Below are 18,464 nucleotides of genomic sequence, written 5' to 3'. Positions count from 1 at the left end.
TCGCTACGGGATCCTCCCTGGGTCCCCCTTGAAACCCGAGGCTTCTGCGGCTCCTGGATCTCTGTCCCCATCCACAGACTTTGCCCCGGCGTCCACTGTGGGATCATCAAAGGACGTAGGTGTGGGCCTTCCTCCCCTCGCTTCCCCCCAGGCCCTTGACCCCACGCCCTCCACCCCCACCAAGCAGGCCAAACTTTTTTTTTTTTTTTTCTTAAAACATTTTTACTCCTTTCAACCCAGAAACATCACATCTAAGCGGAAGAGAAGGGAGGGGAAGAGACGAGGGCATGGGGGTGGGGGCTTCGATGTGCGCTTGAGGAGGCCGAGCCGGGAAACCCTCTCCCCGCCTTTTGGCGTCCCCTATCCCACCGCGGCGGGCGGGCGAGTGGGTGTTGAGGGGACGCCCTCAGGGGCACTTCCGCTCCACGCACTGCTTCCCTCCCTCCTCATATTCCTGCTTGGAGATCCACATCTGCTGGAAAGTGCCCTGGGGGCGGGGGACGACAGAGGCCTTCAGGGCGGCCCTGGAGAGAGGAGGGGACGCCCCTCCCCACATTCCACCAGCAGGCCCAGCCCTTTGAAACCCTCCCCCTGCCCTGCGAGCCCCGCCTCTCCCGCCCATATCCCTTCCTCCTCCACCTCCCCAAGCCTCCCCGCCCTCCTTCATATTCAGAGGGTGAATACCCCTCCTCCTGTCGTTCAGTCAGAACATTGGTTCATTCATTCAACAAGTATTTATTGCGCACCTGTCTGCCCTGGGCCACGAGCTGTCTTCGAGGGGGGAGTGGAGCTTAGAGCCTCAGGCCAGCCAACCTGTCCCCCCAAAGCCCCCACCCCCCAACACCTCCTGCACCTTTCGCTCCATCAGGCCTTACAAACTTGTCAAGTCTCCTGCATTCCCAAGAACAATCTTTCCTTCACCCTCACCCTTCCTGCACCACCGAACTTCTGGTTGGAGTGGTCTTCACCACCCACGCTGAACCTTGCCCCTTGAGGGTCTCCTGCACTGGGCATCCCAGACTGTCCCTTCTCTTTGATGGTTGCTAAACCTCTGCCTGAAAGCTAGTGCCTGTGTCCCTGGTACTGACCCTGTTTTCTGGGCTCACAGAACAAGCCTTCCAGAACCAGCTCCTCCACTCCTGGGACTTCTGCTCAAGCACTAAAACCCCACCCCTCCCCCCAGTCTCCAGTCTGCAATGCTCAGCGCTGAGTACTGGACCCAAATACTCAGCTGTCTTTCGGACACCTCTTTCTGAGTCTCTTGGGACCTCAAACTCGGCATGTCCAAGACTGAGTTCCCCTAGGCCTGGCCCAAACCTGCTGCTGTGGTCTCTCTCACCTTCTTCTTCTTTTTTTTTTTTAATTTTTTTTTTTTTGATGTTTATTTATTTTTGAGAGAGAGACAGAGCACGAGTGGGGAAGGGGCAGAGAGAGAGAGAGAGAGAGGGAGACACAGAATCTGAAGCAGGCTCCAGGCTCTGAGCTGTCAGCACAGAGCCCCACGTGCGGCTCGAACTCATGAGCTGTGAGATCATGACACTTAACCCACAGAGTCACCCAGGTGCCCCTGGTCTTCTCACCTTCTATACTAATGCTGTCTGATACAGTAGCTATTGAGCACTTGTGGATGTCGAAATGTGGCTAGTCTGAACTGACATGTGCTCTACAGTTGTAAAATACACAACAGATATTGAAGACTAAGTCCAGGAAAGAGAATGTAAAATATCTCACTTTGATATTGATCACCCATTAGAGACTCCTGGGTGGCTCAGTTGGTTAAGTGTCCAATTCTTGATTTTGGCTCAGGTCATGATCTCACAGTTTATGAGTTAGAGTCCCGCGTCGGGCTCCAAGCTAACAGTGTGGAGTCTTCTTGGGATTCTCTCCTCTCTCTCCCTCTTTCTCTGCCCTTCCTGCAGGTGCATGGCTCTCTCTCAAAATAAATAAATAAAATTTAAAAAATTATTGGTCACACCTTGAAATTATAATATTTTGGATATATTGGATTAAATAAAGTATATATATATATATATATATTTTTTTTTTCTTTTAACTAGAGGTGCCTGGCTGACTCAGTTTTTAAGTAACCTCTGCACCCAACGTGGGACTCAAAATCACAACCCCAAGATCAAGAGTCATATGTTTCTATGAATGAGCCAGCCAGGTGCCCCAAAGAAAGTATATTTTTTCATTCTTTTTTTTTTTTTTTAATTTGAGAGAAAGAAAATGTGCAAGCGGGGGAGAGGGGCAGAGGAAGAGAGAAAGAGAGAGAGGGAGAATCTTAAGCAAGCTCAATGCTCAGCACAGAGCCCAACTTGGGGCTCGATCCCATGACCCCAGGATCATGACCTGAGCCTAAATCAAGAATCAGAAGCTCAACCAACTGAGCCACCCAGGCACCCCAAAGTATATTCTTTAAACTTAATCTCACCTGATTCTTCAGGCTCTTTTAAAATATGGCTATTTAGAAAATTTAAAGTTGTATATGTGGCTCGCATTACATTCCTGTTGACCACGGCTGCCAGGAGCTAGCATCCTGAGCCTCATCCTGGACTCCTCCCCTCTTCCCTCTTGTATCCAAATGCTGTCCACATCTGTCAGTTGGACCTGTGATGAGCTGCCACTTCCACAGCCTGATACCCACTCCTCTGTCAAACCCCACTCCCAGCAGAGACCACAGCAGCCCTACTCAAGCCACTCGCCACTCTGCTGCCCTAGTGAGTGAGCTTCCTAAACTCGGATATGACCGCGTCTGCCTATAGCCTTTGGTCTCACCTGCCTCTCCCTATAGCCCCAGCACCCTCTCTCTCTTTGCCTCAGAAGTTCTTACTCAGTCTTCCATCTCAACTTCAACGCTCCTCTGAGTCCCTTCATGACCCTTGAACTAGGTCTGGTCCTCCCTTGAAGGGACATCCCTGCACTTTGTGGTCTCTTCCTGTTTAATGGCCTCAGCCTCTGGACTCTGCCTTCTCATGGGGGCCGGGACTAAGCCAGGCACACAGGTAGGCATGGCTGACATGTTCCCGGCCCTCAGCTGACTTCACACTATCAGCCTCCTCTATTTCTGACCCTTGCTTCTGTCTCCTTGAGGGCTGCCCCTCTGAGGGATGTCCTTCTTGCTCTGTTGTGGCCCCGCTGTCCCCTCTATATGGCTGACGCCCGTGAGACGAAGTTTGCATCTCCGGCTCCCTGCTCACCGTCTTGCCTGTGCCCAGCGACAGGTCCAGACAGGACCCTTTGCAGGGTCCCCTTGTGTCCAGCTCACACCCTGATCTCCTCATGCCTGACACAGTCTTCCCAAACATGCCTGTGACTGTCACGTTGCTTCCTCCCCCCAACCTCTGTGTCTCCCCTTTGCTAAGAACAGTGGGTGCCCCATCCACAGTCTCAACCCCAACCAGTCTCTCCAGCTCCTTTCCTTCTGCTCCCTGATTTGCCCCGATGGAGCATTCACTGGCTGCTCTTTCTCAAAAATATGTTTGTTGAATGAATGAATGAATGAATGAGGAGGCGGGCAAGGGGATGGGGCTGTTCGCGCCTGCCCCTTTCCCACACTCAGTGCTAGGCCAAGCCCTGTCCCTCTCACCAGCGAGGCCAAGATGGAACCCCCGATCCAGGGGCTGAACTTGCGCTCCATGGTGCTGTTGCTGGCGATGAGCTTCAGTCGCATGCTCTGGGGAGAAAGAGAGGGGCAGGCGGGGGAGGGCGGGAGGAAACACCTGGGTTCTGGGAAGGGACAGGGAATGGAAGTGGGGAAGACTGGGAAGTCACAGGGGGAGTGTCTGCTCTGGTGGCCAGAATGCCTGATGTTGGGGAAGGAGGAAGGATTAAGTCCTAAAGAGCTAAGCCACGACTGGAGTCCAGGGCCCTGGCCGCGGTGGGCTCTTACCGGTGGGGTCTTCTGGGAGAGCTCTCGATTGAGCCTGTCAGTGAAGCCCTGGAGCAGTGTGTTCCCGCCAGTGACAATGACACTGCCATACAAGCCCTGAGAGCAGAGAGGAGTGAACCTTCAGGGAAGAGCCCCTCCCCGTCTCCCCACTGCTCCTGGGCCCCTTTGCCCAGACACAGGCTTGGGCCTCACCGGGCGAATGTCGATGTCACACATGCCAATGCTGGTGGTCACCACGTGGCCCACACCTAGCATGGTGTTCCCCGACAGGCCCTGCCGAGAAAGGTGATCTAGGTTTCCAGCCTCTGCCCCCTCTCCCCAGACCCCGGCGATCCTTCCCAGCCTCCGCGACACGCCGGCTTCCAGGGAATCCAATCAGCCCCCCACCTCAACACCCTCCGCCCAGCCCAACCTTGACATTGGAGGGATCAAACAGGCCCTCAGGGATGCGGAGCCGCTCAGCGCCATAGTCTGTGTTGTAGCCATTGGGCATTTCATAGTGCACTGTGGGCATTTGCGCAGCCACCCTGCCCAGGAAAGAGTGAGACTCTGCCTGGGGGTGCTCACAAAGGACCAGAGGTCCCCCGAGAGTCCCAGGCCTGTCCTCTTTCCCACCCTCCAGCAGGGAATGCCACTCACTGCTCATCGTAGGGAGAGTCTGAGACCTGCAGCACAGAGGCCTGGAAGTCCTGGATCACCTCCTGAGGACCCAGGGAGGTAGTGAGGGTCTGGTCTCCCTCCTCAGCACTCCCAAGTACCCCCACCTGCAGGGCCTCTCTGTCCCTTCCCCTCTTCTCATGGTAGGGGACGAGGAGCTGGGGAGGGGCAGGGGCTATTTCGGGGGACGCTGTCCTCACATTGCACATGTAGTTATGCCAGGACTTGGAAACCTGGGGTAGCTTCTCCTTCTTCTTCCAGTTTGGGGGGGCACCTTCCCGTACGGGTTCCTGTGGGGCACAAAGCCTGTGAGCGCCCTTCCCCACCCCACACCTGCCCAGCCCACCTGGACCACACCTGTGCTCCTACACAGAACAGGCACTGGGTTCTTTGCTCTGTTGGCCACAAAAGGCAGCAGAAGAGAGAGAATAGGGAGAGCCTGTTCCCATGTCTGTCACTCATGCAGCTGTACAGCTATCTGAAAGGCCCAGTCAGAGGAAGCTAAGGGCATGGGGAATATAGTAAGAGATCAGACAGAACCTTAAGGGGCTTTTTCCTGAGGCGTGTTCCATGTGGGGGTCCAGGATAGACCCTTGCATGCAGTGTCTCACTTAACACGGCAGCCTTGCATGGTGTTATTCCACTTTGCAGGGGAAGAAACTGAGGTTCAGGAAGGTTCAATCTCATGCTGTGGGGTCACACAGCTTTTACATGGCAAAGGCACACCTTGAACCTGGGTCTACCACACTGACCCTCCTACATCCTGCTCCCAGCTGGCTGTATGGCCTCGGACATGTCCTTCAGCATGCCTGGACCTCTGATGCTTCGATTGTAAGTTGGGTCCTCTGGGGGCCCTGCTACACCCTTTTCTGGCATCTAGTGGGTCAGTGGGTCAACAGTCATAGGGTGAGTGCCCAGGACTCCCCAGAGACCCCACCTTGGCTGCAATCATGTAGGGTGGGATGATGTCAATGGCCATTTCCTGGAAGAGCTCCCGGCACTGCATGGAGATGAAGTCTCCTGCCAGAGGTGACTTCACAATGCCTGGAAAGGGAGGGGACGTTAGGGCCTTGTCCCCCAAGACACCCCCGAGCCCTACCGAGGCCTCACCTTGCTGTAGGACGTAGCCGTCATGCACTGGGATGGCCGTGGTGTGGGTGGCCCCACTGTCCAGCACCAGGCCCGTGGAACGTCCATTTGCAAAGCTGGCATGGGATGGGTAAGTCAAAGACATGGTGGCAGTGACGGGGCTGGGACTCAGGTCTGGCCTGGTCACCTCTGCTCTCCTGGTCCAGCCCATTCACAATCTGCAAATCTCTCATTCTGGTTTATGACCCACGACTGGAGGAAAGCTCCTGAGACCCCTGTCACTTCTTCCCTGTCTGAATCACAACTTCTTCCTCTTTTTCTTCCTTCTGAGCTCCCAGTCTCTCTGGAGTCTTGGTTCAGTGTTCTATTGGCTCCTTGAAATGGGGGACCATATTGCCCCAATGCCTAGCTCAGGAGTTAATGCAAGGTAGATCGTTAAAAAAAAAAAAAAATGCTTGATTGGCTATTTGGGGAGGAAACTCCTCAGTGTTATATCCCTCCCTGTTCTCTCCAGTCCCAGCCCTTGCTGTCTACTTGGCCCAACTCCGTCTGTCTGTCTGTCTGTCTCTGTTCAGCTTGATCCAAGGAATAGGAAAGAGCCACTGATCTGGCCGCCCCGGGGTCAGAAGGCCCACAGAAGGCCCTCTGCACTAATGGGGCACAGAGTGGGTATCTGCCATCCAGTACACTAATCTGCACAGAATCAGGTCCAGCCTCCAGTTTAGCACACCATGAACCCCACCCTGGCCCTCCACCCAGGCAGAGCAGCTCAGCCCAGAGGATACGCGGTGAGCACAGCTGTCTTGCATAAGAAGAAGGCAGGAATGTTGTACTGCTCGAACATCAGCTCTGTCAGCTTCTCCCGCTTGGCTCGTGTATTCCACTGGGGAGAAAGTACAGGAGGGGAGGATTCAAAAAGGGGGAGGCACAGACCCATGTATGATACACACATGCGCGTGCGCACACACACACACACACACACACACACAAACTTGGACTGGGGAGAGTTCAGGCCTCTTGATCCACATAGACCTTTAGAATGTGAGAACTATGGAGAATTTTAAAGATCACATTCCAAATTCAGCTGAAGAAAATAAAACTCAGAGAGGGAGAATAACTTGCCCAAGATCACACAGAAAGCTCTGGGTAGAGCTTGGTAGAGTCATAGTCTCTTGACTTCTGGCCCAGTGTTCTTTATTTTATTTTTTATTTTTTATTTTTAAATAATTAATTTAATTTACTTATTATTATTTTACTTATTATTTTTTTAATGTTTATTTATTTTTGAGACAGAGAGAGACAGAGCATGAATGGGGGAGGGTCAGAGAGAGGGAGACACAGAATCTGAAGCAGGCTACAGGCTCTGAGCCTCAGCACAGAGCCCGACGTGGGGCTCAAACCCACAGACCGTGAGATCATGACCTGAGCCGAAGTCGGACGCTCAACCGACTGAGCCACCCAGGCGCCCCTAATTATTTTTTTTTAAGTAGGCTTCACCTCATGACCCTGAGATCAAGACCTGAGCTGAGATCAAGAGTTGGACGCTTAACCAACTGAGCCACCCAGGCACCCCTCAGTGTTCTTTATTGTACAATATATACTTCAGGCTCCTTTCAGCCTCCAATTTATCCCTCTTTCCCATTTTAATCATCTCAGAGGGAAGAAAGCTGGGAAGAGGATTTCTGGGTAAAAATTGTGGATTGAATACAAACATCTAATTTTATTCTCTTCCAAGATCCCAGCAAAAGTATAATAAAGGTGCAATTTAAAAAGACATAAACCCATGTCACCTGGCTGGCTCAGTCACTAGAGCATGCAACTCTTAATCTTGGAGTCACAAGTTCAAGCCCCACATTGGGCTTGAGAATTTGGGCTTGAGATTTCTTGAGGAAAAAAAAAAAAGACATAAACCCACAAAAGCCAACCAGCATGTGAGAAGATGCTCAACATTGTTGGCCATTAGCGAAATGCAGATCAAAAGCACAATGAGATGCCATTTCATACCCACTAGTGTGTTGATGATAATCAAGGGGAAAATAAAGGTATAGAGAAACTGAAACCCTTGTACATTGCTGGGGGGGGGAAGTAAAACGGTTCAGCCACTGTGGGGAACAATGAGTAGTTTCTCAAAAAGTTAAACATAGGATTACCATATGACCCAGCAATTCCACTCTTAGTTATATATCCAAAGACTTGAAAACAGGTACCAAATAAATCCATACATACAACTGTTCATAGCAGTACTACCCACAATAGCCACAGATGGAAAGTCCCCAAAAGTCCATGAAGGGAGAAATTGGAAAAACAAATTGTGGTATATCCATACAATGGAAAACTACATGGCCATAATACAGAATAAAGTACTGACATATGCCATGACATGGATGAATCTTGAAAATATTATGCTAAGTGAAAGAATACAGACCCAAGAAGTCACATGTTGTATGATTCCACTTATGAGAAAGATCCAGAATAGATCTATTCATAGAGACAGAAAGCAGATTGATGGTTACCAAGGGCAGGGAGAGTAGGAAGAAACTGGTTAATGAAAATGGATTTTCTTGTGGGGTGATGAAAATGTTTGGGAACTAGATAAAGATGATGACTGCACAACATTGTGAATGTATTAAATGCCACCAAATTGATAACATTAAAAAGTTAATTTTATGTTATGTGAATTTTAGTTCAAAAAAGAGAGACAGGAAGAATCTTGGACAGACACCCTCAAGAGTTGGGAGTAACAAAGAAGGAGAAAACAACAACAAATTTTTGAAGAGCGGAAGCCAGATAGTTGAGTGGTAACTGACCTAACAGATTCAAGAACACTGACTCCTAAGCAGGTAATGGAAAAAGCCAAGAACAGCCTGTGTCAAATTGCGGACTTCTCACAGGGTTCAAGAATTTGTAGTTTCAGGCATCTCTGGCAGTTAAGGTTAAGGGAAAGCTTAAAAAAAAAAAAGAGTGTTTAAAGCCATTCAAGTAATAGCTCCCTAAACTCTCTCCCCAGTTCCATCCATGTCACTGAGCTATTTATTACCCATCCTAGCCTCAGCAGAAGACTGAAGTTTATTCTCTAGACAGAATAACACTGAGGGGCTCTGGACAGGTGGGACACTTGACACAGTTGGGAGTGGAGACACTAAAAACAGGAGAATTAAGTGATTCCATGCATATTAAATGCTGAGAACCTCAGCCCTATTCCCTCACTCCCAGAAAGGGGGTGACCAGGCCTGTCTGTAGGGTACAAGCTTTCTCCATGGGTTACATCAGAAATCTATAGATGCCAATTATCAGAGGCTGCCTAACAAACACCCCAGGCAAATCATCCTATAGCAACATCCTCTATCACCACAGCCAGTGAGTCCCCCCACTTCACATGGCTTTCAATCAGTGTTTTAGTCCACCACTTGTAAACATAAGCAGACAACCAAGGATTAGCAGAAATCTGAGAAAAGCCTCTAAAATGAGACAGAGACCCCCAGAAAGGGTAGAGAGGGAGTGGCTGGGTGGCTCAGTCAGCTGAGTGTTTGACTCTTGGTTTCGGCTTAGGTCATGATCTCACGGTTTGTGGGTTGAAGCCCCTCATTGGGCTCTGTGCTGACAGTGCAGAGCCTGCTTGGGTGTCTCTGTCTCCCTCTCTCTTTTCCCCTCCCTTGCTCTTTCCCACATGCTCATGCACTACCTTTCTCTCAGAAATAAATAAATAAATAAACAGCAGAGGAAAAAAAAGCAACTTGGAAGAACAGAGATTATACAGGGAAATGAAAATTTCCAAAAACAGAAACAAAACTAATGATATCCTGAGTGAGCTAACATCATATTTCACCCATGAAGAAAGAATTGCATGTTCTAAAAAGTAACATTTGTAGAACCAAAAAACTCTTGAAAAGTAAAACTACAGAAGCAGAAATGAAAAACTCAATAGAAGAATTGAAAAATAAAGTTGAGGGAATATCTTGGAAATTATAGGAAGAGGGACGCCTGGGTGGCTTAGTTGGTTAAGCAACTGACTGGCTCAGGTCATGATCTTGTGGTTTGTGGGTTCAAGTCTTGAATTGCGCTCTGTGCTGACAGCTCAGAGCCTGGAGCCTGCTTCAGATTATGTGTCTCCCTCTCTCTCTGCCCCTCCTCCACTTGCACTCTGTCTCTCTGTGTCTCAAAAATAAATTAAAAAAAAAAAGAAATTAGAGGAAAATATGAAAGGAAGGAAAATATAAGAAAAAAGATAAGAAAATTACAGGATGAATTCAGGAGGTGCAAAATCCAAATAATACTTTCCTAAAGAAAGAACAGAGAATATTAAGAGAAATTAATCATCAAATAAGGAACTAAAATTACTTAATCAAATAATTACTGAATTATTTTTTCACTGAATCGAAAGACATAGATTTTCAGATTGAAGGGACATAATGAGTATCTAGAGCAATGGATGAAAATAAACCAATATAATATTGAGAAATTATAGAACACTAAGGACAAAGTGAAAATTCTATAGGCTTTCACAAAGGAAAGCATTACATCAAAAGATCAGGAATTAGACATCTCTGCCTTCTTTATTGTTATTTTTCCTTTTATTTATTTTTTATTTATTTTTTATTTTTTGAGAGAGAGAGTGCAAGTGAGGGAGGGGCAGAGAGAGTGGGAGACACAGAATTCGAGGCAGGCTCCAGGTTTGGAGCTGTCAGCACAGAGCCTGATGAGGGGCTTAAACCCATTAACCATAAGATCCTGACCTGAGCCAAAGTCGGACAGTTAACCTACTGAATCACGCAGACACCTCACCTCTGCCTTCTTGATGGCAACAATAGATGCTGGAAGACAATGCAGAAGGACCTTCAAGATTCTGAAGAAAAATGATTTCTAATTTGGAATGTTATACCTAGCTAAGCTATCAGTCCAAGGTCAGACATGCAAGGTCTTAACATTTTTACTTCTCACGACCTTTCTAAGGCAGGTACTGGAGGATATGCTCCATGAAAATAAGGGAATAAATCAAGAAAAGGAGTGATGAGATACAAGAAACAGGACTTCTAACACAGGAGAGAGGTGTAGGGATGCCCTAAGATGATGGTGAAGGGAGATGTCAGGATGATATCTATGTTCTCTGTGTAGAAGGCAACAAGTCCAAAGTGGAGCAAATCACTGGGTTTTTGGAGAGATTTCTTCAAGAAGATGAAATTGATAGAATATCTAAAGGAATTAATGTTTTGAGAAAGGATATAAGTAACATAAGCTGATGAGTAATAAGCAGATGAATAATTTAGGGTCATATTATTAAGCAAATAGAAAACTAAGTCAAATAAAAACCAGCACAATTTTTAGCTTTAGGGAAAACAGAAAGCTGTGCAAGGAAAAGAAAAGTGACCATGGTTTATTGCCCAGCTCAGACCTTGTTAGCATACATAAACATAAGAGTGTAAATACTGAATAATGATTTTTAAAAATCTAAAATACAACTGTGTTTGTATTAAAGTGTGTGGTGTGGGCTGGAAGAGGAAAGTGAGCTCAATGTTTATTTTCTATGGTGGGAAATCAATGCCTAAAACTAAAAAAAAATCCACAGGCAGCCTTTTGAGTGTGATATTTGGAGATATGGAAGAACCTGACCCCCCCCCAAAAAAAATAGCTAAAAAAAAAAAGCCTCTGGAAAAGGGGAATGGAAGGAAGATGATATGAAGGCAGTTTTTTTCCTTAACATGTTTTACAAAGGAAATTGACAATGTGCATATATAACACTGACAAAAAAAAGTTTTAAGTTAAAAAGTCAAACAAGGACTTTGGTGGAGAAAACAGCAGGGATGGACTGAATGGGCAAAAGATAGGAGTGGATAGAATAGGAAGGTGGGGAGAAGACTAAACCAGGGAGGAAAGAAAGTGTTTTTGAAGATGGTGATGGTGGAGTTGGCAGCAAAGTCTGAAAAGTTAAGTGGAGTGATTGATGGCAGAGGCTTTGGGAGGGATGGGAGAGACAAATGGCAGAAAGAATGCAGGGAGTCCCTAGGGCTGGACTAGGGGCTGGATGAGGCACTTACCGGGGCCTCGGACATGAGCACTGGGTGCAGGTTTGGCTCAGACTTGACGTGTTTACTGTAGGTGTGATCCAGGATGGCACGGAAGCACTCCCAGTCCTCAACTGGGGCCAGGAGACCAGCGGGGAGAGAGGAGAGTGGGCCGGTAGGGGTCCAGGGACAGGAAGCAAAGGAAGGAGGGAGGCCAAGTCCAGAGGAGGAGATGGGCGATCAGTTTCAGCAGAAATCCCCCCTTCCTAGGAACCTGTCGGGCCCCTGGGCTGGGAACCAGGCAGCTGTGGGCAACTGCAAGGTAGACTCTGTGGGTGTGGGGTGATGTGCCCCCGGCTGTGGTGTGTGGGCTTTGGGTCTGTGTCGGGAGATGGTGGGTAGGGGCTCCTTACTCATGCCATTCTTGAGGGGCGACATGACCTCAGCTCCATCCCGAGGCACATGCAGGGCGTTGGTGTCGATGTGGAAGATCTTCCCTTTCTTCTCTTTCTCCCCCTCCAACTCCAGCCCGCCCCCCTCCTCCGCGGCCAGCAGCCCCACCGTGGTGGGGAAGTCAGCCTGGAGGGGGGCATGGGCAGGAAGAGGGATCAACCTCTTGCCCCTGTCCAGGCCCATGGCAAGGCCCTCAGCCCACCCCTGGGTTTACTCCCACATTCCCGCTCTGCAGAGCTTCTCTCTGTGTTGTGAGAACCCTGGGTCACTGGGAAGCCTGGAGGGGAGTCCGGAGTCTCTCGGACTTGGGGATGGGGCTGGAAGGCTCACCTTGGGGCAGTCCTCCCCAGCGTACCCAGCGCGGACTGAGAAGGAGCCAATGTCAAAGACCAGCGCCCCCACCTCATCTGTGCGGGGAGACAGGTGTGTGAGGGGACCTCTCCCAAACTCTCTCCCCCTGGATAGCTCCGAGAGGAGGTCAGGGCAGAGCCACAGTCTCGCCACCTTCAACGCCGGCTGGGGTAGGTGGGAGCTCGGCCTGGAGTCCGGATCCTGGGAGTGGGGATCAAGCCTCCAGAATCCCTTCTTGCCCGGTGGCCTTATTCAGGCCACTCTCCTCGCCGGGAAAGAAGGGGCCAGGGGGGCCGGGAGGAGGTGAGTTGAATGATGGAGAGAGTGAGCCCAGTGCGCGCGAGCGACCGACCTGGGAGGACCAAAGGTAGGAGTGGCGCAGGACCCAAACCCAGGGCTGGACCCATTCGAGCGCCGAGGTGACAGGCCCTGGGGTGCCCAGAGCTCAGGTCGCGCGCGTGAGGGGTGCAGGGCTGCCGGCGAGGCCGCGACAGGCTAGGGAGCCTGAAGCCCGAGGCTAGCTCACCTCCGCCGTAGACGCCCCCGCTCATAATGCCCTCTCAGCGCTGCTCACGGCCCGTGGGCGGCGGCGGGATCAGCACCGAGGCGGCCGGACAGCTCCCGGGATCCCGGGCGGGGCGGGGCGCGCAGTGGCCAATCAGGAGGTCGGATCCCCCGCCCCCAATGGCGCCGCAGATTGGCTGCGAGGCAAGACAATAACCTGACCGGGGGCCGCTGCTTTAAAGGGGCAGACACCAAAACTTCAAGATTGTGGGGAGGATAGCAAAGACTTTGAGACTGACCCTAAGGCATAACCAGGTAGAGAGCTGGCTGGCGTACAAAAGAGATGGAAATCTTGTCCATCTGGAGATCAGGACGCCGCAGGATGACTGATGGGGCCCCTGCTTCCTTACTGTTTTAAATGGGGTCGAGGAGAGGACTCCGTAGTCCTGGAGTCTTCCATTCTCAGGCTCCTGAGCAAGGTTCCGTCATACCCAAGTCTGAATGAAATCGCCCGGTGAAGGAGGGAAAGGAAGAAGGGAAGAAGAAAAGAGAGAGGTACAGGAGGGGGTGTGTCTCCATCTTCTCCCTGTTTCTTTCCACCCTCGTCTTTCTAATGGCCCCTCTTTTCCTCTCCCGTCCCTGGCGCCTGGGCCCTATACATACACACGTGTACCGTGTTCACACATTGGTGCTGAGCTAACCCATCTTTAGCTTCCTTTCCCCATCTATCTCTCCCCAGCTGTTCTCCTGGCCTGACACCACCTCCACAGCAGTTTTAATAGCAAAGGTCAGGGAGCTGCGTCTACAGACTCGCTTAGCTGAGAGACTCTTATGTGATGTGTGCCTGGTATGTATGTGCTTACACGTGTGGGGATATGTGTGCATGTGCATACGCATGTGTGTGTGTGTGTGTGTGTGTACATATGTGCATGTGAATATGTGTATGCTGAGGGCACTTCCACCTACTTTCTGGGGTGGGGGGAGAGCATGGAGACCATGGATGGCACAGGAAGAGGGTACTGTGTGACAGCCAAAGCCCCTGAAGTTTCTCTGCTCACCAGATGCCCACTCTGGAAGAGATTCCACCTGTCTCCAGCCAAAGGACAGATAGTTTAAGATGGCTCATTGATTACCTACTGACAACAGCGGCCCTTCACATGCCCAAGGTTGGTTGGGAGTCCAGGCCTAGCTCTTCAGTCTGGAGGCATTCAGGCTTAAGTGCAAGAGGTGAGCTGTAGGGGAGAGAGCTGACTCAGTGCTGGGAAATTGAAATATTCCTGAGTGAGTTAGTCATTGGCCTCCATAAATTGAGACCTGGATGAATTGGATGAGCGCCCTCGACCTCTTGGCACCTGCATTCTTCATCTTACAAAATTATTATTATTATTGTTATTGTTATTATTGCTGAGGTGAGGATTACAGGGACACTGGAGTGGAAAGTGATTCTATTCGTGACCTGCACCTCTCCTTTTGTTGACATTTGATGATGTTGCCTCACTTCCCCTGTAAATTCACCTTGTCAGTTCCCATCACCCCTCCCCTACCTCCATTAGGATCTCAGATTCAGAGACTGCCCCAAGTCAGGAGAAACCTCACTGATCCTGGATCCAGCCCCTGGATTTTACAAAGGTTTCTGCAGATTGAGGCAAAGCCCTGTCTTGGGTCACAGAGCCCACTGGGGCAGAGCCAGGACTAGAACTTACACCTCTTATCAGCCAGTTGAGAGATGACCTTATTTCATAACACTTTTGTGTCCTGGTCCAAGCTTCACTGTCCCCATCTATAGTACTGCTGGTGGTAAGGACTCAATCTGATGCCAGAACCAAGTGCTTGGCTAAGAGCTAGGCACACAGGACTAGTCAGTAAACGCTGGTCCTAAGAATGCTCTTGGGGAGTTTTTGAAGCTTAGGAAAGCTTATTATTCATAAGTTGGAAATCTGTAGTATTGTAATAAGAAGTGAATGTTCCTCTCATAGTTGGTGGAAAAACTATAGCTGGCCGACTACACAACTGGACTTGATTTACCTCCTAGTCAACGGTGGCCAATTTTCATTTGTCATTCCATTGTATTATGATTGTGTCATATTATGTCAGTGGTTAAGGTAAAATATTATTACTCTATTTCACTGTCCATTCATTGATTCAACAAACATCTTTGTGCGAAGCATGGGAATAGTGAAACGCATAAGATATATCCCTGCTCTAGAGAAGTTTTGGTGTAGTGGGGAGCTCGGACATGCATGTAAGTGGGGTGAAATGGGGGCCCAGAGGAGGGAGGAGCTGCCTGTCTCTGAGAGTCCAGAGAGGTTACTAGAAGTGAAGTTTGAGCTGAATTGTGAAGAACTAATAGGGTTCACTGGTGAACAAGGTGGGAAAGGTCTTCCACACAAAGACTGGCATGAGCAAAGTTCTAGAGACATGAACATTTGTGGCCTATATGGAGTTAGGAGCTCAGTTTTGAAGGAGGGTTGCATATGAGCTGGTGGCAGAAACCAGAGTTAGGGGGAAATAAGACTGGAAAAGTAGTCAAAGACCAATTTGTTCATGCCTAAACTCTATTTTTATTTAGCAAACACAAAACATCTGTTTTTAAGTTTTTTAAAACAACTGTTATAAGCACTTTATAAATGTTAAGTAGTTTAGTTCTCATCATGATCTGATTATTATCCCCATTTTGTAGGGGAAACAGGCATGGAGAGATTATGTGACTTGCCCAAGGTCACTCAGCTGGTAAATGACAGAGCTGAGATTGGAACTGCGACGTGTGAAAAGTATTGATCCTGGGGAAAATGTTGCTATGCTTCTATTAATTTCAAGGATGTTCTCAAGGTGCCTTGCAGACACCAGGAATAAAATGGCTCATGTAACTTGATGTGACACTCCTAAGGTTTCATATCTATCCTGGAAGATGGAGGGTTAAATAATTAATTCAATAAAGTCATCTGGAGGTTCGCACATTCCAGGCCCACAGTCAGATTGGCCAAACCTGAACACCCGGTAATGATGTCAAAAGTAGTAGGTCCAGGACCCTCAGACCCCACACCTTGGACATGATTTGGCATCTTGTGAGGGTCTGTTCCTTGCTTTGGTGGGCTCCCCCTCCCCCCCCGTCCCAGTCCTCTGCCAGATAAATCAAGTGTCTTGGCTTCACAGGGAGCCCCTGCCTAGTGCAGGTGGCAAGGGCCCAGAAATAAACAGTCCAGTAAAGGCTGCAATAGGGACAGAGCCAGCACTGCAGTGGGGCACAGACAACAGTGTGGTCAGGGAGGCAATATTCAAAAGAAGCTTGAGAAAATAAACTGGATTTCCCCAGCTGAAAAGGAAATAGAACTGGAGTTGGGGTGGAAGGCATTCTGAGAGGGGACAAGACCCAGCCCTGTGTGTTATGCAAAGAAGTTTGGGTCTTCTCCTGGAACCAATAGGGAACTAATGCATGGTTTTGAACAGCAAAGTTATATGATCTAATTTGCATTTTAGAAAGATATGTCTGGCAGCTATTTGGTAGACGAATAGAGAGGAACCGTCCTAGAGGACAGGATATAGGCAAAAACCAGGGTAATAGCATTTGGCATACAGTAGAAGGGATGGATTTCAGCAATATACAAAAGGTAGCATTGACAAGATTTAGCCACCAGTGACATGGATTGCTAGCCTTATATCACCAGCCATCTCCCTTTTTTCTTTATTAATACCGTTTTAGCTGTGTGTATGACGAAAGACCACCTTCCTTGCAACTGGCCAACCTCTGAGCAGAAGTTAGTGCTTCTGCTTAGCAGGAAAGAACTTGTGCTTTCCACCCTACCCCCCTTCCCAATGGACGAAATTCAGGTATGATTGTGGAAGCTGCTTGGGGCCCAACAGACACAGAGACGGAAGCTAGGGTTCAGCATGGCAGAGATGTCCCCACAGTCCTGGAGGGTCTATTTTAAAGTGGTCTCTTCAGCCACTGAATTTTTGGGATTCTTTGTTATAGCAGCTTGGCCTATACAGTAACTTGACCGCCTTTGGATATGGGGAATGAGGGAGTGAGAAGCTCCTGAGGGGATAGTGACCTGTTAACTAGGCCAGGAGATTCAGAGAAAGGGCAGGGTTGGGCAGGGTGGGGTGGGGTAGAAGAGGATTAATTTAGTTTTGAATGTGTTGAATGTGACACGTTTGTGATCAGAGGTGTGTAGTAAATGTTTTAACAATCAGCCCTTCAGGCAAAGGCAGCTCTGATCTGAAGCAACTCCCAATTTCCATGGTGTAACTACTCCCACCATGACAATTAAAAGTTACTGCTATCAACCTGACTTCACTAAACAAAGAGTTGGGAAGAGAGGTGCACTCTGGGCTCTTGTGAGCTGGTCTGAACTGGCACAAGCTGACTCCAGCCCACCACTGTCTGGGGACATCCAGATGATGATATTCAGGCTGCAGTTGGACATACACCAAGTCTACATCTGGGGAGAGATATCTGGGCTGGAGATGGAGCTTCGTGAGGTATGAGCAATTAGGGGATAGTTAAAGTCACAGAAATAGAGGAAGTCACCAGTGAGAAAAGGAGGCTGACGTTGGGATCCTGTAGAAACTATGTTTACAGATGCCCTGCGGAGGAGGACGAGAGGACCAAGGAGGAGCCTGAGAAAGAAGAGTTAGAGGAAGGAGGAAGTGTCCCATGACTCGTGAGAGTCAGGGTCTCCACATGTCCTCTAGGGCTTCTGCTTTCTCAGAGAAGTTGGTCGTCCACTGGCTACCTGTATATCCTTCTCCTCCCCCAAACCCCATCCTTCCCATTATCATCTAAAGAAGCTCCTACCCAAAACCCAAATACCTTTATTTCAAATTCTCCTCTCACCACTGCCCCACCTTTCTACACCCCCTCCAAGACAAGATTCTCAGAGCTTTGGCCACTTTGTCTCCACTGCCTCACTTCTCACCCTCAACCTATTGCAAGAAAAGCATTCATTGCAAGGGCTCCTGACAAAGTCACCCACGGCCTGCCTGTTTCTCAATGTCACGCACACTTCCCAGTGCAGGCTTGCCTCATCTCTCTGCAGCATTCAAAACAGTTTTACCATTCCCTTTTTGGAACGTTCTTTTCTTTTGGGTTCCAGAACTCCACATTCTCCTGATTTTCCTGTTAGCTCTCTGGCTTCTTCTTTGGCAGCTTCCTCTCCTCTGCCTGACCTCTAATGTTGGAGTTCCTCAGGGCTTGGTCTTAGGCCATCTTGTCTTTTCCCTGAACCTCTTTATGACTTCATCTGCTCTAAAACGCCACTCATTCTTAAGGCTCTATTCCAACTCATAGTCTTCTGCGGAGCCCCAGACCTGCGTTGACAACCACCCTCTGAGTATTCTTCTGAGCACCTCTCCTAGGCACTGCAAACCTAACATGTCTCAACTTAAAATTTTTGATCTCCACCCTCCCCCCGCCAGTGTTCTGCTCTTAGTCAATGCACTTCCAAGCCACCAGCACTGATCGTCATTCCAACGATCATCTACCACTGCCTCCTCTGTAGATTATAACCTCCCTGCAGGCA

General features: G+C 49.1%; 1 protein-coding gene across 1 annotated transcript; it reads right to left on the bottom strand.

Annotated features, from left to right (window-relative positions):
- Window positions 1–224: 224 nt before the first annotated feature.
- ACTL6B (actin like 6B) lies at window positions 225–13,074 on the bottom strand. Its single transcript, XM_030299995.2, has 14 exons — window positions 12,965–13,074; window positions 12,418–12,494; window positions 12,048–12,213; window positions 11,668–11,768; window positions 6,421–6,518; window positions 5,657–5,751; window positions 5,484–5,590; window positions 4,747–4,836; window positions 4,529–4,590; window positions 4,302–4,416; window positions 4,082–4,162; window positions 3,890–3,985; window positions 3,587–3,673; window positions 225–487 (listed from the first exon to the last, which is right to left on the bottom strand). The coding sequence occupies exons 1-14, from the start codon at window positions 12,987–12,989 to the stop codon at window positions 407–409; spliced, it is 1,281 nt and encodes a 426-aa protein (XP_030155855.1). The 5' UTR covers window positions 12,990–13,074; the 3' UTR covers window positions 225–406.
- Window positions 13,075–18,464: the final 5,390 nt, after the last annotated feature.

The sequence above is a fragment of the Lynx canadensis genome, chromosome E3, assembly GCF_007474595.2.
Source record: "Lynx canadensis isolate LIC74 chromosome E3, mLynCan4.pri.v2, whole genome shotgun sequence".
Classification (NCBI taxonomy): Eukaryota; Metazoa; Chordata; class Mammalia; order Carnivora; family Felidae; genus Lynx; species Lynx canadensis.
This window is presented reverse-complemented; position numbering and strand designations above follow the sequence as displayed.